The sequence below is a fragment of the Hyaena hyaena genome, unplaced genomic scaffold (genome assembly GCF_003009895.1).
Source record: "Hyaena hyaena isolate Hyena2069 unplaced genomic scaffold, ASM300989v1 scaffold_17, whole genome shotgun sequence".
Taxonomy (NCBI): domain Eukaryota; kingdom Metazoa; phylum Chordata; class Mammalia; order Carnivora; family Hyaenidae; genus Hyaena; species Hyaena hyaena.
This window is the reverse complement of record NW_024080648.1, coordinates 6,453,340-6,472,870: the sequence shown is the minus strand read 5'-3', so window position 1 is coordinate 6,472,870 and position 19,531 is coordinate 6,453,340. Positions and strand designations below refer to the sequence as shown.

The 19,531-nt window shown below is 40.4% G+C and overlaps 1 protein-coding gene and 1 non-coding gene across 2 annotated transcripts in view; both read left to right on the top strand.

Moving 5' to 3' along the window:
- Window positions 1-1,598: 1,598 nt before the first annotated feature.
- GTF2E2 (general transcription factor IIE subunit 2) overlaps window positions 1,599-19,531 on the top strand; it is a 77,205-nt gene continuing 59,272 nt past the window's right edge. The window contains exons 1-2 of the mRNA XM_039220706.1: window positions 1,599-1,828; window positions 11,663-11,829. Of these exons, the coding sequence (XP_039076637.1) occupies window positions 11,667-11,829 (163 nt within the window). The 5' untranslated portion in view covers window positions 1,599-1,828; window positions 11,663-11,666. The remainder of the gene's footprint in view (window positions 1,829-11,662; window positions 11,830-19,531) is intronic.
- On the top strand, window positions 3,450-3,534 carry TRNAE-UUC. Its single transcript has one exon. It is a non-coding gene; the product is annotated as a tRNA-Glu (tRNA).

Sequence of the window (19,531 nt, the reverse complement as noted above, 5' to 3'; positions counted from 1 at the left end):
TGGTTTCTTATGTGGGTCAGAATTTTATTACATATGGTCTAGCCATTGTCCTATTTGTTTTTTTAAAAAATTTTTATAGTTTATTTTTGAGACAGAGAGAGACAGAACATGAGCAAGGGAGGGGCACAGAGAGAGGGAGATACAGAATCTGAAGCAGGCTCCAGGCTCTGAGCTAGCTGTCAGCACAGAGCCCGACACCGGGCTTGAACCCACGAACTGCGAGATCATGACCTGAGCCGAAGTCGGACGCTTAACCGACTGAGGCACCCAGGCGCCCCTGTCCTATTTGTATATTAAGTCTTTCATTCATTAATAAAAGAGCCAGCAAAATTATGGAACTGGTTCCATGAGGATATGAGAAACAGGAATTTATATAATGATTGGGGAAAGGAATGATGAAATAAAAATTAATAAATTGATACAAAACTGGCTTATGTTTCTCAAGACAATATAATTTTAACTTTTGGAATAATTCTTTTCACTTGGTGCCTGCTCCTTCTCCCTATTACTCCTCACCAGTTTTTTTTTTTTTACCAATCTCTGAATTTACTGGGTTGCACTATTCCAGCAAAATTACATTTCCTGAGGGTGTCAGGTGAACATCAAGTAGGTTTATTAGAAAATCCTCTAGGATGAAACTAATTTCAAAAAGCCACACACAAATCACCTTTTGGCTTTATTTCCAAGTTTTGAATAAAAACTTATGTATTATCTCATTTAATCCTCACAACAGTCCAATTCAAGTGTCCCATTATAGTAGTACAATGATCCTTCCCATTTCTCAGATGAGAAAACTGAGGCATAGGTTAAGTATTTGACTAACCAGTACTAAATAATTAAACACTAGATACAGAATAGTTGAGCACTGGCTTTGATGGCACTTTAGATTATAAGGGTGGAATGACAGCCAGAGGAACTTCAACACACTCTAATACATAGTAAGAGCGAAAGGCTACAGAAATTTGACATACTCTAATACACTGCCGGCTGTGGGCAACGCCAATTATCTTTTTCTTGGCTTTATTCTTACCTCTTTAAGTTGCTTCCGAATACGAAATCCTTTTCTAGGGGTGTTCACAGGTGTGGTGGTTGGGAGTTTAGAAGCTGGGCTCCACGTCCATATTTGCCTTTGCTAGCTAGCTGTGCTGTGTTGAGCAAGTCAGTTAGCTCCACTGGGCCTGTCGTTTCCTCACTTGTGAGACAGCTCGAACTGGCGACTTGGGCGCTGGTCACTAGCAGTTGATGAAAAGTACAAAACACCTGGTCGTTACTCAAGAACTTGAAAGGTCGCATCGCCACTTGGGTTAAAACGGATTCCAGAGCACGAGTGAGGGGCATCTGGTAGCTTTAAACTTCTGCAGAGGAAAGATTGTCTTCCTTTAGCTACGGCTCCTCTCAGGCCACCTAGGTCTCTTCCTCCGCCCCGCCCCCCTCGCCCCTCAGCTGTCTTAGGAACCCAGGACTCCCCAGCCTGCTGAGTCCCCTCCCTCGGTACTCTAGTCGGGGCACGTGACGACGCACGCGCGTTCTTGGCGGCGGGGGCGCCGCGGTGCCTGCCGGGACTGAGCTCCTAGTAGCCTGATCAGGAAGTGGCGGGCGGAGCCCGGGGCCGAGTCGCGCTGCCTTAGCAGCCGCCGCCGCCGCCGCTGCCGCCGCCGCCGCCAGTGCGGAGACCCCGGCCTGGCGGGGCTGCGCTGGGCGTGCGTGCGGGCAGGCGGGGGCGCTGACGAGGAGCAGGAAGCGGTGGCCACGCGGGCGTGGGCGGCTGGTCTAGGTGGCGGCGCTGGGAGGCGGCGGCCGGTCGCGTGGGGTGGCCCTCCTCGCTCAGGTAGGGGCCGCGGCCGCCGGGTGAGGGGAGCGGCGCCCCGGCCTGTTGTTCCTCGGGACCGCGTCCTCCCGAGCGGCGAGCTTGTCTTCCGTCTCTCGGGAGGCTGGGGCTGCGGTTCTCTGCGCGAAACACTAAACCCAGGAACAACTTCTTGGGAGCATTGTCTTTTTAGGCCGGAGGTCCATTGAGCAAACTTTTGGGTTGGAAAGAGAGGAAATCGGCAGTCGGAGAACTGATTGTGTCTCTTTCTTGCTTCCGACTTTACGTTAGCAGTAGCTGAACGAAACGCGTGTGGAGTTTGGGGAACCGCGGTGTCCAGCCACAGGCTGTGATTTAGATGCATCTATACAATTATTTTTAAGCTGCCTTTTGGAGACTTGGTTTGTAATGATTCCTAAACTTCAGTTATTATAGTTGTCTGCAAAGCCTAAAGAGATATTCCAAATCCAAACACTACGTTACCTTTTTGTCCGCCCGGCATTCCTGGCGTTTAAGAGGGGAGAGCAGTCTCTTTCCTTACGTTGCGGACTGTTCCGTAGCAGTAATCTTAGGTGCCAGGCGCAGCTCTGAGGTTTACGCAGGGAAAGAAGCAAAAGAGAGGAAAAGTAGAAAGGTTGACCCAAATCGAACGATACAGTGGAAAGAACGTGTGATTTCGAGCCAGAAGATTTTGATTTAAGTTTTGGCTTCTCAGTGATCATGCATGGAGGAACACTTGTGCTGATGATTTGTTGTTGTTGTTGTTGTTGTTAGGGGAAATGGGTGATTTATCCTGTCGACCACACAGGTTAGTAGTGTGTGTGAAGCAGGACACAGTTTTTGAGTCGTTTGGGGAAAAAAAGGAAAAGTTAGGTGGAGCATGCGGTGGTGAGAAAGAGACATTAAACCTTTCGGTCTAGGTGCCATTGAACGGGTACCCGTATCACACAGGTCGCCTTTGTTTTAGAGGCCTTTACCAGCATTTCAGGTCTGGAGTAAGACGCCTTTGATTTAGGAGCCAGGGTATTCGGGTCCCGGCCTAGGTACTTACAGCTGTGTGGACCTTAACTGTCCCTCTTCACTTCAGATTTCACATATTAAAACAAGGAGTAAAACTAATACGTATGGTCTCATAGAGTTGCAAGGCCCAAACGCAGTGAACATTTACAGTTTTTGTAAACTGTAAGGCTTTTTAAAATTTAAGTCTGTGTTAAAATCGTGATTAATAGCCCCGTTTAATTACCTGCCTTTACAAGGTGAAATAAACACCCATACATATTTCCTGCTTTAGGCTGGTTGCCTCCACTTTATCCCTTGTGATTTCTCCTTTCTTTTTTCTCCAGCACTTTCCCTCCCCTCAAGCCTGTTTCCTACCTTCTTCACCCTGGTATAACCATTATTACTATTATTATTATTTTTTTAGATCCAACTCAAAATAGTAACACTGAGATAACATGTATTTGTACTGCTTTGTTATTTTAAAAAATGCTTTTCACATTGTCTCATTTTAAAGTTGGGCTAGATGTAGACAATATTGGTAGTGTCTTCATTTTTGCTTATGATAAAATTGGATTTAGCTCGCCCTAGTGTATGGCCCAGGGTCATGTAGCAGTTAGAGATTAGAACTGAGGAGAGAAGGGGCGCCTGGGTGGCTTAGTCGGTTAAGCGTCTGACTTTCGCTCAGGTCGTGATCTCGCGGTTCGTGGGTTCGAGCCCCGCGTCGGGCTCTGTACTGACTGCCAGCTCAGAGCCTGGAGCCTGTGTCAGTCTGTGACTCCCTCTCTCTGACCCTCCCCTGCTCACGCTGTCTCTCTCTCTCTCCCCTAGAAAAATAAAAATAAAAAAAAAAAAAAATGAGGAGAGAAGTCAGGTCTTGGATTCCAGTGCCTGTGACTCTCATTCAGGTAGTTTACTCTGATTATTTCTTATCAGTGCTTACATTTTTAACTTTTAGTACTCTGAGTCACATTTTATACATTGCTTTTTAAGTGAGGTGCTCAATTCTTTCTTGTTCTTCAGCTTCAGCTATTTGAAGGCAAGGATTTACCTTCTAGAACCCTTCAAAGCTTGGGAGTCTGCAAACACAAGACAAATACACAAAGCTTGAAGTCACAAACGCAAGACATTTAATAAAGGCCTGTGAAACCTGTAATGACACTAGAGCAATTTAAAGATGTTTTTGTGTTCGTTATTCATTTAACAAATATTTATTGAGCTATGTGGTGCATGAAGGCTTTCAAAATTAAGTTACAATCTTTTTCCTCCCAGACCTTCCTTCCCTACTTACAAAGAATGCAGAAATCATTTACATGGTCAGAATGTGTGCTTAGACTTTCCATGGTGTTCTAGGAGAGTTCAAACAAGAGAAGAACTTTTTTTCTTCATAGAAGTATAATTGACACACAATGTTACATTAGTTTCTAGTATAATAGTGATTTTTACAACTCTGCCTTATGCTGTGCTCACCAGAAGTGAGGCTACCGTCTGTCCCTATACAGTGCTGTTATAGTACCATTGACTCTCTTCCCTGTGCTAAACCTTTCATCCCGGTGATTTATTCATTCTGTAACTGGAGGCCTGTATAGTCCACTCCCTTTCACCCATTTTGCCCATTTCCATATCTTCCATCTCCCCCTCCTTTGGCAACTATAAGTTTATTCTGTGCTTATGGGTCTGAAGAGAGGAGCTTTTTTTTTTTAATTTTCAATTCCAGTATAGTTAACATATAATGTTACATTAGTTTCAGGTGTACAATATAATGATTCACCAGTTCCATATATTAATCCATGCTCATCAACATAAGTGTACCTTTGGGGCGCCTGGGTGGCTCAGGTGGTTGAGCATGTGGCTCTTGTTTTCAGGTCATGATCTCGCGGTTTGTGGGTTTGAGCCTCACATCAGGCTCGGTGCCGACAACACACAGAGCCTGCTTGGGATTCTCTCCCTCTCCTCTCTCTCTCTGCCCCCTCCCTGCTTTCACTTGCACTCTCTCAAAATAAATAAACTTAAAAAAAGTATACTCTTAATTCCCTTCTCTGTTTTACCCATCCCCCACCCACCTCACGTCTGGTAACCATCTGTTCTCTATAGTTAAGAGTCTTTTTTGGGTTGTCTTCTCCCCCCACCCTCAGTTTATTTTGTTTCTTAAATTCCACACATGAGTGAAATCATACATTTGTCTTTCTCTGGATGGCTTGTTTTGCTTAGCATTATACTCTCTAGATCCATCATGTTGTTGCAAATGGCAATATTTCATTATTTTTTATGGGTGAATAAAATAAATTCCATTGTGTATATATGTATATATATTATATATACCACATCTTAATCCATTCATCTACCAATGGACATTTGGGCTGCTTCCAGAATTTGACTGTTGTAAATAATGCTGCAAAAAACTAGGGATGATATCTTTTCAAATTAGAATTTTTGTATTCTTTGGGTAAATACCGAGTAGTGCAGTTACTGGACTGTAAAAGAGAGAAAAACAATTTTTTTTTGTTATTTAGAAGAACATTTTTTGACAAATTGAGATTTTCATTTTTTAAATTATTTTTTTATGTTTATTTATTTTTGAGAGTGGGAGAGCATGAGCTGTGGAGGGGCAGAGGGGGTGACAGGCGGCAAAGGATCAGAAGAGAGCTTTGCATTGACAGCAGAGATCCCGATGAGGGACTTGAACTTATGAGCCATGATCATGACCTGAGCCGAAGTTGGACTCTTAACTGACTGAGCCGCCCAGGCACCCTTAAAAGTTAAAAAAAAAAAATTATTTTTTAATGTTTTATTTATTTCTGAGAGAGAGAGACAGCTAGCTGTCAGCACAGAGCCCGACGCAGGGCTTGAACCCACAAACCATGAGACCATGACCTGAGCCGAAGTCAGACGCTTAACCGACTGAGCCACCCAGGCGCCCCTAAAGTTTTTTTTAAGTTTATTTATTTATTCTGAGAGACAGAGCAAAAGTGAGGGAGGGGCAGGGAGAGAGAGAATCCCAAACAGGGTCTACAGAGCCTGACATGGGTCTTGAACCCACGAATGGTGATATCATGACCTGAGCTGAAACCAAGAGTGGACAGCTTACTCAGTGAGCCACCCAGGTGCCTGAGGAGAGGAGCATTTTTTTTTTTTAACAAATAATTTATTGTCAAATTAGTTTCCACATAACACCCAGTGCTCATCCCTACGAGTGCCCTCCTCCATGCCCATCCCCCCTCCTCCCTACATCCATCAGTTCTCAGTTTTTGTCAGCATTCAAGAGTCTCTCATGGTTTGCCTCTCTCCCTTTCCCCCACCATTTCCCCCCTTCTTCTCCCCCTTGCTCCTCTGTTAAGTTCCTCCTAATCCTCCTATACATGCAAACATATGGTATTTGTCCTTCTCTGCCTGACTTATTTCACTCAGCATAACACCCTCAAGGTCCATCCATGTTGCTACACATGGCCAGATTTCATTGTTTCTCATTGCCATGGAGTATTCCATGGTGTAGATAAACCACATCTTCTTGATCCATTTGTCCTTTGATGGACACTTAGGCTCTTTCCATGTTTTGGCTATTGTGGAGAGTGCTGCTATGAACATTGGGGTACATGTGCTCCTATGCCTCAGCATTTCTATATCCCTTGGGTACATTCCTAGCAGTGCTATTGCTGGGTCATAGGGGAGTTCTATTGTTAATTTTTTGAGGAACCTCCACACTGTTTTCCAGAGGGGCTGTACCAGTTTACACTCCCACCAACAGTGTAGCAAGGTGCCCGTTTCTCCACATCCTCGCCAGCATCTCGTGTTCTCTGATTTGCTCATTTTAGCTACTCTGACTGGTGTGAGGTGGTATCTCAGTGTGGTTTTGATTTGTATTTCCCTGATGAGGAGGGATGCTGAGCATCGTTTCATATGTTTGTTGGCCATCTGGATGTCCTCTTTGGAGAAGTGTCTGTTCGTATCTTCTGCCCATTTCTTTACTGGGTTGTTTGTTTTTTGGGTGTGGAGTTTGGTGAGTAGAGAGGAACATTTTTAAATATTTGTGAGGCACAGGGGTTGCTCATTCGCTTAAGTGGCCAACTCTTGGTTTCAGCTCAGTAATGACCTCGCGGTTCGTGGGTTCAAGTCCCGTGTTGGGCTCTGTGCTGAGAGCTGGAGCCAGGAGCCTGCTTTGGATTCTGTGGCTCCCTCTCTGGTGCTCCCCTGCTTGTGCTGTGTCTCACTCAAAAATATTTAAAAAAAGAAAAAACCTTGTTGAATGATCTGTGGCTTCCCTGGTTGTACTAAAGTTGCTTAGGGTTCTGGAATTTAAGAATGGGGGTGGGGGTGGGGGGTGTGGGGAACAAAAGAGGTCTACTCTCACCTCCCTCTAAATCAAGAATTTTCTGTTTATATTTCTAACACATTATAAATCCAGCCTTTTTATCACTTAATGATAGAGAGTTCACCAGGTCTTTTTTAATTTTAATTTTTAAAATTTCTTTATCATTATTATTTTTTGAATGTTTATTTGTTAGCACAGGCAGGGTTGGGCACAGAGAGAAGGAGACAGAATCTGCGCTGTCAGCACAGAGCCTGATGTGGGGCTTGAACTCGAGAACTGTGACGATCTTGACCTTAGTGGAAATCAAGTCAGATGCTTAGCCAACTGAGCCATCCAGGCTCCCCTTTTTTTTTTGAGAGTGAGCAAGCAGTGGAGTGGGGCAGAGGGGGCGGAGGGAGAGAGAGAAAGAGAAAGAATCTTAAACAGCTTCCACTATCAGCACAGAGCGTGACTCAGCTTGATCCCACAACTCTGGGGTCATGACCTGAGCCGAAATCAAGAGTCGGATGCTCAACCCACTGAGCCACTCAGGTGCCCCAAGAGTTCACCAGTTTTAAAAGACAGCTTTTCATTTATAAGTAAAATGATTATTTTTTTTCAGTGAACCTGTATCTGCCTCCTAATTTTTGCATAGTAGTCTGATGTTTCTAGAGCAGTGTTGTCCAATAGAAATACAGTGAGAGCTGCAAATGAGTGCCACACATGTAGTTTAAAATTTTATTTTTTAAAAAACGTTTATTTTGAGAGAGAGGGAGAGAGCGTGCTTATGCTTGCAGGGGAGGAGAAGAGAGAGGAGAGAATCCCAAGCAGCCTCCACATGGTTAGTGCAGAGCTGATCCAGGCTTGAACTTACCAACAGTAAGACCATGACTTGAACCGAAAACAAGAGTTGGATGCTTAACTGACTGGTAGCCCATAAAATGTTTTAATTTTTAAAATTTTATACTTTATTTTTTATTAAAGTATAATTGACATACAGTGTTAGTTTTAGGTGTACAACATATTTTTTAAAGTTTTTATTTTACTTTATTATTTATTTGAGAGAGACAGCATGAGTGGGAAAAGGAGGAGGAGAGAGAATCCCAAGCAGGCTCCATCCTGCCAGCACAGATCCTGATGTGGGACTCGAACCCATGAAACCATGAGATCATGACCTGAGGTGAAACCAAGAGTTGGATGCTGAACTGACTGAGCCACCTGGGTGTCCCTAGGCATACAACGTACTGATTCAACAGTTATATACATTACTCAGTGCTTTCTGTGTTAAGTGTAGCCACCATTTGTTACCATGCAGTATTATTGCATTGAGTATATTCCCTAATGCTGTACTTTTCATCTCCGTGACATACTTATTTTATAACTGGAAGTTTGAAAAAAAAAATAACTGGAAGTTTATACCTTTTTATACCCTTTAAACTATTTTGCCCATCCCCCCACTAACCTCCCCTCTGGCAACCTCTGGCAACAGCCAGCTTGTTCTCTGTATTTGTCTGTTTGTTTTGTTTTTTTAGATGACATGTATAAATGAAATCATATAGTATTTGTCTCTCTGCTTATTTTGCTTAGTACAGTACCCTCTAGGTCTACCTTGTTGTCTCAGACGGCAAGATCTCATTCTTTTTTATGGATAATATTCCATTGTGTGTGTGTGTGTGTGTATACAAATATATGTGTGTGTAGACACGTGTGTGTATACATATATGTGTGTGTGTGTAGACACATATATATGTGTGTGTAGACACATATGTATAAATACATATAGTCCACAATGGCTGCACCAGTTTGCATTCCCGCTGGCAGTGCATGAGGGTTGCCTTTTCTCCACATCCTTGTCAGCACTTGTTATTTCTTGTCTTTTTTATAACAGCCGTTCTGATTGGTGTGAGGTGATATCTTATTGTGGTTTTGATTTGCATTTCCCTGATGATTAGTAATGTTAAGCATCTCTTCATGTGTCTGTTGGCCATTTGTATGTCATCTTTGAAAAATGTCTATTCAGGTCCTCTAGGCATCTTTAATTGAATTTGTGGGTGGTTTCTTTTGTGTGTGTGTTAGATTATATAAGTTCTTTATATATTTTGGATATTAATCCCTTATCAGATACATCATTTGCAAGGTCTTCTCCCATTCAGGAGGCTTTTTCTTTTGTTGATGGTTTCCTTTACTGTGCACAAGCTTTTTGTTTTGATGAAGTCCCAATAGTTTATTTTTGCTTTTGTTTCCCTTGCCTGAGGAGACATATCTAGAAAATGTTGCTAAGGCCAGTGTCCGACAGATTACTGTCTGTCTGTATTTTCTTATTTTTTTTAATGTTTTATTTATTTTTGAGAGAGACAGCGTGAGCAGGGGAGGGTCAGAGAGAAAGGGAGGCACAGAATCTGAAACAGGCTCCAGGCTCTGAGCTAGCTGTCAGCACAGAGCCCGATGTGGGGCTCGAACCCACAAACCATGAGATCATGACCTGAGCTGAAGTCGGACGCTTAACCAACTGAGCCACCCAAGCGCCCCATCTGTATTTTCTTTTAGGAGTTTAAGGTTTTAGATCTCACATTTGGTCTTTAATCCATTTTGAGTTTATTTTCGTGTATGGTGTAAGAAAGTGGTTCAGTTTCTTTTTTGCCTATAGCAGTCCAGTTTTCCCAACACCATTTGTTTAAGATTCTTTTTCCCATTGTATTTTCTTGCCTCCTCTGTCATGAAGTCGTTGACCAGTAAGAGTCAGTTTATTTTTGGCCTCTCTCTTCTGTTCTGTTGATCTATGTGTCTCTTTTTGTGTCAGCACCATACTGTTTGATTACTGTAGCTTTGTAGTATATCTTGATATCTGGGATCATGATACCTCCACTGTTTCTGTGTTCCTTTTTCAAGATTCTTTTGGCTATTCAGGGTCTTTTGTGGTTCTGTACAGATTTTAGGATTTTCTAGTTCTGTGAAAAATGCTGTTGGTGTTTTAATTGGGATTGCATTGAATCTGAAAATTGCTTTGGGTAGTAAGGACATTTTAACGATATTCTTTTAATCCATGAACATAGAATATCTATTTGTTTCATCTTTAGTTTCTTTCATCAGTGTCCAGTAGTTTTCAGAGTGTATGTAGGTCTTTGATCTCCTTGGTTAAATTTATTCCTGGTTATTTAATTCTTTTTGGTGCAGTTGTATCTTTTTTTTTTTTAATGTTTTTTTAATTTATTTCTAGGAGAGAGAGAGAGAGAGAGACAGCGTGAGCAGGGGAGGGTCAGAGAGAGAGGGAGTCACAGACTGAAATAGGCTCCAGGCTCTGAGCTGGCAGTCAGCACAGAGCCGAGCCCGACGCGGGGCCCGAACCCATGAACCGCGAGATCATGACCTAAGCGAAAGTCGGATGCTTAACCGACTAAGCCACCCAGGCGCCCCTTTTTGGTGCAGTTGTAAATGGGATTGTTTTCTTAATTTCCCTTTCTGCTCATTTGTTATTAGTGTATAGGAACAGAACAGATTTCTGTATGTTAATTTTGTATCCTGCAACTACACTGAATTCACTTACTAATTTTTTGCTGGAGTCTTTAGGGTTTTCTGTATATAGTATCATGTCTTCTGGAAATAGTGACAGTTTCACATGTTCATTACAAGTTTGGGTGCTTTTTATTTTTCTTGTCTGTTTCCTTCATCTAGAACTTCCACTGCTGTGTTAAATAAAACTGGTGAGAGTAAGACATCCTTGTCTTGTTCTTGATCTTGGAGAAAAAGTTCTCACTTTTACCATTGAGGATGATGTTAGCTTTGAGTTTTTCATTTTGACCTTTATTATGTTATGTTGAGATATGTTCCCTCTAAACCCACTTTGTTGAGAGTTTTTATCCTGAACAGATTTTCTATTTTGCCAAGTACTTTCTTCTGCATTTATTGAGATGAACACATGGTTGGGGGAAATTAGTTTCAATATTTTATTTAACCTAGGATATCTAAAATATTATCACACCAACATGTAATAAATCTAAAACATCTCATCAGAAGGGTGTCTGGGTGGCTTAGTAGGTTAAGTGTCCAGCTCTTGATTTCAGCTCAGTTCCTGATTTCTGGGTTCATGAGATTGAGCCCTGTGTCAGGCTCTGTGCTGTCAGCACGGAGATTCTTTCTCTTCCTCTCTCCATGCCCATCCCCTGCTCATGTGCGTGCTCTCGCTCTCTCTCTCTCTCAAAATACATAAATGAACTTAAAAAAAAATCTCATCAGTAATTTTAAAAGTTCTTCTGTTTGTGCTACATCTTTTAAATCTAGTGTGTACATCTCAACTCTAGCCCCATTTCAAGTATTCTATAAGCACGTGTGACTAGTGGGTATCATATTGGACAATGCAGTTCTAGAGCTTTAGAGCCCAATTCTATTTCTCTGTGCCTAGCACAGTGCTTGGCACTAATTAAAGATTTTTAAGTGAATAAGTGAATTAAAACGTGCTGGAGAACTTACAATAAAAGATAATTTTGTTTGGAAGTAATTCTTTTTGGGATCTGTGGATTGGCCTATAGATTTGAGTGAATCTGTATTGAAGATACTTACTTTTATCTTTGCAGAATTATGGATCCAAGCCTGTTGAGAGAACGGGAGCTGTTCAAAAAACGAGCTCTCTCCACTCCTGTAGTAGAAAAACGTTCAGTATCTTCTGAGTCATCGTCATCATCAAAGAAGAAGAAAGCAAAGCTAGAACATGGAGGATCATCAGGCTCTAAACAAAATTCTGGTCAGTAAAATTGATTGTTAGGATTGTTTTTTAAGAAACCATTGAATCATGGCAAGTTCATTTTTTAAGGTTTTTTTTTTTTTTTTGAGAGAGAAAGTACATGCACTTGTTCACTGGGGGCAGAGGGAGAGAGAGAGAGAGGGAGAGAGAGAGAATCCCAGGCATGAACTGTAACATCATGACTGGAGCCGAAATCAAAAGTTGGACACTTAACTGGCACCCCAGCAAGTTCATTTTTTAGTTCAACATTATGCAATGATAAGAGAGTGTATTGCTTAAGATGTTAATAGTCTTGTGTTGTAGTTAGAATTTAGGTTATTATCTTTTCAGAAAATAACTTTGAAGTTAAATTTATATACCATATAATTCACTCTTTTTATTTTATTTTTTTATTTTTATTTTTTTTTTAATTTTTATTTATTTCTAGGAGAGAGAGAGAGACAGCGTGAGCAGGGGAGGGTCAGAGAGAGAGGGAGTCACAGACTGAAACAGGCTCCAGGCTCTGAGCTGGCAGTCAGCACAGAGCCCGATGCGGGGCTCGAACCCACGAACCACGAGATCATGACCTAAGCGAAAGTCGGACGCTTAACCGACTAAGCCACCCAGGCGCCCCAATTCACTCATTTTATTAAAAAATTTTTTTAATGTTTTTATTTTATTTTTGAGAGAGAGCGAGAGAGAGCGCGTGCGTGCTAGCGGGGGAGGGGCAGAGAGACACGCAGGATCTGAAGTAGGCTCCAGGCTCTGAGCTGTCTGTACAGAGCCTGACGTGGGGCTCGAGCTCATGGACTGTGAGATCATGATCTGAGCTGAAGTTGGATTGCTTAACTGACCAAGCCACCCAGGCGCCCCTATTTCACTCATTTTAAATGTATAATTAAAATATTTTGGGGCGCCTGGGTGGCTTAGTCGGTTAAGCGTCCGACTTTCGCTTAGGTCATGATCTCGCGGTTCGTGGATTCAAGCCCCGCGTCGGGCTATGTGCTGACTGCCAGCTCAGAGCCTGGAGCCTATTTCAGAGTCTGTGTCTCCCTCTCTCTCTGACCCTACACTGCTCACGCTGTCTCTCTCTCTCTCTCTCCTAGAAATAAAAAAAAATAAATAAATAAAATATTTTTAGGAAATTTAGAGAATTGTGCAACTATTGATGTAATTCAATTTTAGAACATTTCTATCACCCCCATAAGATCCTTTGTGCCCATTCTCTTCTTGTTCCCACCCTAGTCCCAGATAACCAATAGCTTCCTTTCTCTATATATTTACCTTTTCTGGACATTTCATATAAATGGAATTGTACAAGTGGCCTGTAGTGTGTGGCTTCTTCTACTTAGCATTTATTGAGATGATAATGTTCTTTTTGTTTTAACATGGCATATTACATTTATTGATTTTTCAGATAAAATCAGCTTTGCATTCTTGGAATAAATCCTACTTAGTATATAATCCTTTTTATTTGTTGTGGCATTCAGCTTCCTGATATTTTGTCCAGGATTCATCCATCTGTAGCATGAATTGTACTTGATTGATAGCATGAATTGTATTAGGACTTGATTCCGTTTTATTGCTGAAGAGTAAACCATTGTATGGGTGTACTATGGTTTGTTTATCTGTTCATCAGTTAATGGACATTTGGGTTATTTCCAATTACTGGCTATTATAAATAGTGCTGCTATGAACATTGATGTACAAGCTTTTATGTGGACTTGTTTTTGTTTTTTTCTCTTGGATAGAGGACCTAAGAGCAGAACCTCCTGAGTCACGTGGTAAATTTATGTTTAACTTTTTTTTTTTTGTTTTTGTTTTAAATTTCTGAGAGAGAGACAGCATGAGCAGGGGAGGGTCAGAGAGAGAGGGAGACACAGAATCTGAAACAGGCTCCAGGCTCTGAGCTGGCTGTCAGCACAGAGCCCAACTCGGGGCTCAAACCCACAAACCATGAGATCATGACCTGAGCTGAAGTCAGATGCTTAACCAACTGAGCCACCTAGGCGCCCCTATTTTTAACTTTTTAAGAAGTTACTAAAATAGCTGTACCATTTTACATTCTTACCATCAATACATGAGGGTTCTATTTTTTTTCATTCTTGTTAAGATTTGTTATTTCTTGTCTGTTTCATTATAGCCATTCTAGTGGTTGTAAAATGGTATCATTGTGGTTTTAATATGCAGTTCCCTAATGACTAATGATGTGGAGCATCATTTCATTTGCTTTTTGGCCCGTTCATGGGTCTTCTTTGGACAAATGTCTATTAAAATTTTTAGCCCATTTAAAAAAGTTTCATTGTTTTCTTCCTATTGATTTGTAATTGTTCCTTATAGATTCTGAATACAGTTTCTTTATCCAGTATCATTTGCATTCTTCATCATATACAAGATATCTTTGCCTAACCCAAAGTTGTGAAAATTTACTCCTATGTTTTCTTGTAAGAGTTTTATAGTTTTAGCTCTTACATTTAGGTCTGTGATATGTTTGAGTTGATTTTTTGTGTGTGTGGTTTACTTTAAGGGTCTAACTTCATCTTTTTTTATGTGGTTATTCAGTTGTCCTCACGCCATTTCTTGAAATGACTCTCTTTTCCCACTGACTTGCATTGGCCTCCTTATTGATTATCAATTGACTATGAATGAATTTAGTTCTAGAATCTCAGTTTGGTTCCACTGACTCCAGTGTCTATCCTTAATGCCATACTCTCTTGATTGTTGTAGCATTGGAATAGGGGAGTGGAAGTCTTCACTTTTGTTCTTTTTCAAGATTGTTTTGTTTTTTTCCTGGATTCTTTGCATTTCCAAATAAATTTTAAGATCACCTTCTTAATTCCTATCTGTAAAAGAGCCAGTTGTGATTTTTATAGGGATTGTATTGAATCTCTCAGTCAGTTTGGGGAGAATTGATATCTTAACAATATTAAGTCTTCCAGTCAATGAAGATGGATATCTTTTCATCAATTTAGGTTTTTAATTTCTTTGGTAATGTTTTGTAGGTTTCTTTTTCCATTTTCTTAATGTTTATTTGTTTGAAAAAGAGAGAAAATGCAAGTGTGGGAGGGGCAGAGAGTGAGGGAGACACAGAATCTGAAGCAGGCTCCAGGCTCTGAGCTGTCAGCACAGAGCCTGACGTGGGGCTCAAACTCACGAACCGTGAGATCATGACCTGAGCCGAAGTCAGAGAAGTCAGATGCTTGACCGACTGAGCCACCCACGTGCCCCCGTAGTTTTTAATGTATAAGTCTTAAACTTACTTTGTTAAACTTATTCCTAAGTATTATTTTTTTTAATATTACTGTGAGTGAAATTGTTTTCTTTTTTCTTTTTTTTAATGTTTTTTTATTTATTTTTGAGAGTCAGAGAGACAGCGTGAGCAGGGGAGGGTCAGAGAGAGAGAGAGAGAGATACAGAATCCTTAGACAGGCTCCAGGCTCTGAGCTGGCTGTCAGCACAGAACCTGGAGTGTGCTTCGGATTCTATATCTCTGTCTCTCTCTCTGACTCTCCCCTGCTCATGCTGTCTGTCTGTCTGTCTGTCTCTCTCTCAGAAATAGATTAAAAAAAAGACAATAAATTATATTTTAAAATTCCTACTTGGTTGTGATGGATATAATCCTTTGTATTTGTTTTGGGATTCAGATAGCTAGTATTTTGTACTGGAGTTATGTGTTTATATTTATGGGGGTATAGTCTGTAGTTTTCTTGGATGCCAGTGAGGGTATTTATGGCCTCATAAAATGATAGGTTAAGTGTTCCCTTTTCCACTATTTTCTGGTAGAGTCTGTGAAGGTTTGATACAATTTTCCCTTTAAATGTGTGCTAGAATTCACTAGTGAAGCCATTTGGGCCTGAGCTTTTCTTTGTGGGAAGTTCTTATAGAAATTCTTCTTATAAATCTATTCAGATTATCTGTTATCTTCTTGAATTAATTTTGGTGCCTTGTATCTTTTTAGGAGTTTGTCCATTTCATTATCTACATTGTCTAAAGTTTTTCAAAAGTATTTCCTTGCAAGCCTTTGACTTCTTTAAGGTCATTAGTGATATCCCTTCCCTCTTTCATTTTTTTTTTTCCCCCTAGAGAGCAAGAGTAGGGTGGTGAGGTAGAGGGGAGAACGAGAGAGCAAGAGAGAGATACTCCAGCAGGGTCCACACTGAGTGTGGAGGCCATAGCATGGCTCGATCCCACGACCCTGGGATCCTGACTCCAGCTGGAATCAAGTCAGCTGCTTAATCAGCTGAGCCACCCAGGCACCCCTTCCCTCTTTCATTTCTGATTTTTAGGAATTTATATTTTGTTGAGCTTTTCAAAAAATCGACTTTTGATTTCATTGATTTTTATCTTGTGTTTTTCTGGGTTTTTAAAATTTTATTTATTTCAACTTCACCATTATTTCTTTTTTTTCCTGCCTATTTTGGGTTTAGTTTAGTTTTGGACTGTTACTTTTTAAACAAGATCAGTCCAGCTTACTTCACAACAAATTATTTACCTACTTAAAAATGTAGCAACAGTAATCTTTATGGATGTCATTTTGTTAGGTATTTTTTAAGCTGTTTTACTAACTGATGTTAAAGCAGAGGTAATCTTTTTATCAAGTAGGGCTGTTATTAGCACATACGTGAAGTTTGATTATGTCTCATTCTAATGAAATGTACATTGAATTAATTCACAGTACACTGTTTTAAACATTAGCATGGGCGCCTGGGTGCCTCAGTTGAGTAAGCATCTGACTCTTGAGTTTGGCTTAGGTCATGAATTCATGGTTCATGGGATTGAGCACAGAGCCTGCTTGGAATTCCCTCTTTCTCTCTCTCTGCCTCTCCCCTGATTGATTCATGCATTCTCTGAAAATAAATAAACTTAAAAATAAACGTAAGCACAGACCTACTCTTAGACCTAGTCTCTTTGATCTACTTAAGAATTGTCTTTGCCCCTGCTAAATAACAAAATTCAGCCATGTAAATTTGATGATCTAATTGGCTTTATTAAATGATTCACGAATCAGGCAGCATCCTGTCGAACAAGTACAAAGGCATCCCAAGGAGTTATACCAAATGGACAGTTCTTATAGCAGGAAGGTGAAGGCAAGAAAGTTATTAGCAAAAGAAAAAGATTGTTTTAGGCCAAGCTGCTTTCTAGGGGGGAAAAGCCAGGACTCTTACGCAGATGACCTCATCTTCCTTTGGTGGAGAGGGTCCATGTGGCATACGCATTTGTGTTAATGGAAAAATTCCTGACTGATCATTTAAGACTACATTTCAGAGGGAGTTTGAAACTTTAGTTAGATTATGTATTAGGCACAATACGTAATGGTTTTGGAACTTGGTTAAAGTGACATGATTTGGGGCTTGTGGCTTTTTTTCTTTTTAACCAAAACCTCAATGGCTTAAAAAAACAAAAGCTTGTTTCTCTCTCATACCCCGTGTTTAACATGTGTTGGCAGGGGTCTTAGCTCCTTAGAGTCACTGAAGGACCCAGGCTGGTAGAGTAGCTGGTATTTCCAGTTACTGGTTTCAGTACCAGAGGGGAAAAAGAGCTCTGGAAGATCTTGCTTGGCAGTTAAAATCCTCTGGCCTTGAGGTGAGACATCACTTTCTCTTACAACTCATTGTCTAGAGCTAGTCACAGGGCTGTACCCAGCCACAAGGGGTTCCAAGTGCTCAGGGGAGAGCTGGAAATTTTGGGTGTACACAGGGAAGACTATACCGTACCACCCGAGTTGGGGTCACTATGAGTGGATTGCCTGATTAGGTGCTTACAAGGTTTCCTAGCTTAAATTCTTTATTGTCCACTCTCTGTACAGAAGTCAGTAATTTTTCTAATCATCAGTCTGGTAACATCAGTCTCTGTAAGGCTGATGATCATTGCTCTTCAGATGAAGCCTAGCTTTTCCTGCCATCTGCATGCCTTACCTGCTCTAGTCTCCGTTACCTTTTATACCCATATTCATTGTTTTTCTTGTACTCTCTCCTAGTAATACTGGCCTGTATGTAGCTCTTTTAACATGCTTTACTCTCTTTTGCCTCTTGACCTTCACCCAGATTATATTCTCTTCCTGGAATATTCTTTCTTCGCTCTTTCACTCTTTCCTGTGAGTAAATCCTATTCCTCTTTTAGATTGCAGCATAAAAGTCCTATTGTCTCTACTTTCCTATTCGAATTTGGTGCTTAGCCTTTGATTCCCATAGCGCTCACTATTTCTGATGAAGCTGTTGTGTGTCATTGCAATTGCATGATTGTTTGTTGTTGTAACCTAATCTTTCACACATAGAAGCACTCAATACATGTTTGTTGAATGGCTAATAAATTACAGCGTAAGGTAGGGAAAAGTTAATAGTGTTCATTATCAAGAAATTTAGTAATTAAAGGATCTGTAGGCTTTCTATCTATGGTAAGGACTCCGAGTTTACCATTGATCAAAATGTGGTTTTAATGGTGCTCAGAATAGCTCCTGTTTACCTAAGTATTGAGTATACCAGGTTTCACAAGTCCTTTGTAAGTTGGTTACATTATTTGTGTGTATTTCTAACGTTAGAAAAAAATATTTTATGTAAAAGGGATTTCAGACTGACAGGGTTCTCTAAATTGAGAATGATAGATATATATTTTCTCAGTTCATATATAAGATATTTTCTATTTTGCCTTAATTTTCAGAAGCTTCTTAATCTAGGTTGACGTGTCATATTTAAAGGCTGTTAATTCCATTTTGTTGGTTGTTGTTATTTTGAGTAATGCTGTTACAAATATCTTTGTATCTTGAGCTTTTTTCTTTTCAACTAATTTCTCAGGGTAGATTTCCAGGAGCCATATTTCTGGTGAAGGGCAGTTGTAGTGGTTAAGAGCATGCTTAGGTTTGCTCATGGGTGGTAGCAAAAGGATTAGGGTTATAAAATATAATATCTTTACAGCCCTTGTAATTCCAAGAAATAAAACTGAAGTATTTCTTTTAAAATTTTTTAAATATTTATTTTTGAGAGAGAGACAGAGTGCTAGCGGGGGAGGGGCAGAGAGAGAGAGAGGGAGACACAGAGGGCTCCAGGCTTTGAGCTGTCAGCATAGAGTCCAGCATGAGGCTGGAACTTCCAAACTGCAAGATCATGACCTGAGCTGAAGTCGGACGCTTAACTGACTGAGCCACCCAGGCGCCCTGAAACTAAAGTATTCAACGGCTGTTACATGGTCCTATCTTTTTGTCTTTTTTTTTTTTTTTTTTTTGGGCAGTCTTTTCTTCATTGGGTATCTTTAGCCCTTGAGAATATGAATATGAGTAACAAAAGGAAAAGCTCAAGAAATACAGTTTAGGGGTGTAGAAAGTTTTAGTTTGAAAACAGCTTGGTCCTTCTTATACAATGTATTTATTATTAAACAGTAGGTCCGTTTTAGGAAAATTCTATGCCAGTATACTTGTGACCTTTCTATTTTGATACTTTTTTTCACACTAATCTTTACATAAAACCTAAGTCTTTAAAAAGTGTATAAAGTAGGGATTTTATGTATAAGTGGAATTATTTTACTTTGGATTTAGGTAAGAATTTTAAATAGCACATTTATTACCAAGACACATGGAGGGTAGTTATTGTTTTGGTCAGAATTATTTGATCTTGCTTGTGTTTTCTAGCTTACATTTTGCTGCTTAATATTGAAATCTAGGAATCTTTTATCCAGTTTTTGAAGTGTCATTTTAAGTACATTGTTAACTTATTCACATTTGTGAAGATTT